At 47.6% G+C, this 3,650-nt stretch overlaps 1 protein-coding gene across 1 annotated transcript; it reads left to right on the top strand.

Moving 5' to 3' along the window:
* The first annotated feature begins 441 nt into the window (after positions 1–441).
* On the top strand, positions 442–1,045 carry BJ212DRAFT_248688 (uncharacterized protein). Its single transcript, XM_041342737.1, has 2 exons — positions 442–828; positions 893–1,045. The coding sequence occupies exons 1-2, from the start codon at positions 609–611 to the stop codon at positions 994–996; spliced, it is 324 nt and encodes a 107-aa protein (XP_041185556.1). The 5' UTR covers positions 442–608; the 3' UTR covers positions 997–1,045.
* The last annotated feature ends 2,605 nt before the right edge of the window (positions 1,046–3,650 follow it).

The following is a 3,650-nucleotide window of genomic DNA, read 5'->3' as shown; positions in this document are numbered from 1 at the left end:
AAGGATAGCGCCAGCAGCGCGGAGCTTTGCAGCGACGAATGCATCTCTCGGAACGACGGAACCCAGGAGAGCATAGGAGCCTAATCTCGCTAAATATTTAACCCAGAACTAAACGTTCTTGGATATCGTACCAGCGGTAGTATTCATCCCTTCAGGAGTATCAGCATACCGAACACACATCATTAATAGTTGTGTACCTTCTCCATGTTGTGTAGCAATGTTGTCTTTCAGTAGTAAAGGGATGCCGTGCAGTGGGCCTCTGCTCCCTTTAGACTCGCGCTCGAAATCAAGTCTTGCGGCCTGAGATAAAGCATTCGGATTCGTCTCGATGACTGCATGGAGAGCTGCGCCCTTCAGATTGACTTCATCAATCCTTGCGAGATAAGCCTGTATTTGTGTGAATCGTAACGAAATAAACCAATTAGTTAATAGTAAGTTACCTTGACAAGATCAACGCTCGTAAAGTGCCTCAGCTCAAGACCCTTCTGAAGGTCAGGAATTCCGGATTCATATAAATCAGGGAACGCATTCTCCGAGAAAACATCGCGATTGGGCATATCTCTAGGCGTTGTGCACAGGGGGCACCAAAAGATTTAGAGAGGTAACGAATGGGTTGGGGTCAGACACACAGTCGCGGTTCTTTGAACTATTTTCCATTGATACAACGACTCGGACTTCCGACTCTCTATCGTACTATAGAGACCCTGGGTGTGGGACTAGAGATAAATTTGACTCCTGGAGTCACGAGTGCTTCGATGTGCTTCGATGCGGCGCCCAGCGCCGAGACCAGAAGTTTCATAAGAAAGGGTATGAACTTTATTGCTGGGAGTTGAGTCTTCATGCCCTTTCTTATGCCAGTCACTTCCAGGACTGATATATTTGACTGATCTAGAGACCAGTAGGGCGACTGCAGCAATGCTGAACCTTTGTTTGGCCTGGCACGCCGCACAAGCACGGTCGAACACCATCGATATGTTTAGTATCCGGCTTGCGTGAACATCGGGATGACGATTTAATCCACATTTTAATGTGCAACTTGAACTTGAGGACGTTGGCGACACTGCCACAGTGGTCCGTGACTGCCGCGGCAGGTTGAGCGCGTGTCGTCTAGCATGTATCTGCCCGGGTCCGACATGCTAATGAATCGGAAGATCAAAGGTATAGAATATCTGACTCAGTGCAGCTCGGAAAACGCGAAAACATCTTATTTTGCTTGGCATGAGCTACGAGTCCTCGACAAACGGCAAGCCGTCTATAGGATGATAACGGTATGTTCATGGAACAAAGACTAAAAGATAGTAAAAGATAAAAGGATCGAAAGTATAAAAAAGTATAAGCAAAGCAAAGTTCGAAAGTGCGTCCAGTGTGTACATAGAAGTGAAAAACCGTTTGTCAGTGTCTTCTCTGCCTTGAGTTACGTAAGTCCAATCATAAATAAACACGTAGATACCGTGGTATATCGTCAGAGCTCATGCCAGTGGACTATGAGTGACCAATCCATTGAGATTTGTTCGTGAATTAGCGTGGGTGAGGTATAAGTTATTTCCGGCCAGAGTGTGCAGCCCATCCACACACCCTAAAATGCGGTGTTATCTTGGCGCGGGAATGAAGTATTATTTATGTTTATGCTATGGAATGGAACAGGTGGGAGGTGGGCTGTGGCGGGCGGGATGAGGATGCGGTAGACAATTTCCGTGGGCGGTTTGGATTGGGGCGGCGGAAGGTCTAAATTGCGCAAGGCGTCAGTGATCGTAACTACTAGATGAAAAAGCACTACATACGTGTCGTGACATGATCAGCTTTGCCATGGAGAGAGGCGCAGGATTTTGATACACGGCCGGTGCTATAATGCAATAAGTTAGTATTGCAACACAGAAACCGATAGAAATTCGTGACTCACGTGGTGGCTGGAATTGAGGAACTGGTCGACACAATCGCCAATTGCCAGGAAGATATTCCAAACGTTTGTGCGAAAGTCCTACGCCTGCTCCTGTGCCAACTTCAGGCGATGGTTTCTCCGGGATGGTCAAAGAAAAGGGCAGTGATGCTGGGAGAGCATGCTGCAAAGACCGACTCCATGTGTTGGTTAGCGACAACAAAGAGGACCAAGCAGGGGTCTTCTCGTTGGATGCTGTTGATAGAGAATGACAAGACCAGAGGCGCATAAAGGAATACAATATGCGTGCAAGCAACAGGCAAACGAAAGATACAGCGCAGGCAAGCATGACAGCGGCGACGCTGGGAAACTTGGTGGGTACAAGGACGCTCATGACGAAAAGCAGTCAAGGGAGTACACCCTACTTGTTAAAGGAGAAGCACGGAAATTGAGACCACGAAGAAAGAGAAAGAAAAGGACGTGCTAGGCAAGGCACTACCTGGCTGGCTAACTGGCTAACAGAAACGAGCACAGCTCAAATTGAACATGGAAATCCCAGTTTCTTATAATAATATTTCCTAATTTACTTTTTGGGCGGACGTAATTCATTTCGGAAATATAGATTGCATTTTTTTATTCCCACGACATCTTGTTCGCTTCCTCAGTACGTCCACCTTTCCGTCGATCGACAATGGACATCAACGCTCGCAGAACACGAATTCTCAAGGATATGTTAAGACTCGTTATGAAGGATGCTGCAACACTAGGGTCTTATCAGCCCTTATCATGTTGCCGCCGCGACACGTTTATAGATTACGATGGAGCCCTGACGTCTAGCTCCCCTTTCATCCGCTACTAGTGCCGCCGCTACATCATCATGGAGAATGGTCATTTTTAGTAGTAGTGTCTGGATGGGAAATTAGAACATTCATACTAATCCGCGACCTAGTTCGTGCCCTGCTCACGAGAATTTTGAAATACGGAATGGACACGATGAATCACGAACAGATACGAGGCGACACTCAACGTGGAGCAATGTCAACTTGAGATGAGAAAATATTACAGGGTTTGGGGGTTGGGTATTGCCCCAAAATGCGCTCGCCCGATGACGATCACCCCACGAACCTAACTTAAAAGTTGAGTTCTTCGCGCCTGAACAAGCACCTCAAGCGCACTTTAATCTCTTTTAGATCGTGAGCGAGAAGTCATATAACGCTCAGAGTGTGACTCATGTAAGGCTAGGTGCATGCTTCGAACGCGTGCTTGTGATAGGCCTCCTGGTGCCCGTAAGCATGCAAGATCGTTTCCTTATTAATGAGGTCGTGTACCGGCCACAACCCAAAAAGCCGCGTGTCTACTATGCTTCCAGACACCACGTTATTCGCCGTCATCGCCAACCAAAATAAGGGCCCGACTTTCTGCGCAATTTCATTGTTGCACACCAACCTCACGCTATCATGCATGTCGCCAAAGCTGCAAATCACCCTCAGGAACTTCCGCCTCCGGTAGAACCGCGCACATACCCTGTTACTACGTCGGCTTGGAGCTCCGTTCCACCATTTAATATCAAGCCATGTGTGGTGAAGCGTCCAACCTAATTAGCTTGATGCTACTATCTATGGGTCTATCACTTGCACCACTGGCAATGTCTGGGGAAATATGCTGCCGCTCTAGGTACGCGAGAGCGTACTGATATAGAAACCTCCCCCGCGTTCGTAAACCAAGGCACCAGGACTAACTCCTTCAGGAGACAGATTCGTTTGGAATCCAATGC

The sequence above is a fragment of the Suillus subaureus genome, assembly GCF_016647635.1.
Source record: "Suillus subaureus strain MN1 chromosome Unknown BJ212scaffold_189, whole genome shotgun sequence".
Lineage (NCBI taxonomy): Eukaryota > Fungi > Basidiomycota > Agaricomycetes > Boletales > Suillaceae > Suillus > Suillus subaureus.
The sequence above is the reverse complement of the archived record's forward strand: the minus strand, read 5'-3'. Positions and strand labels throughout refer to the sequence as shown.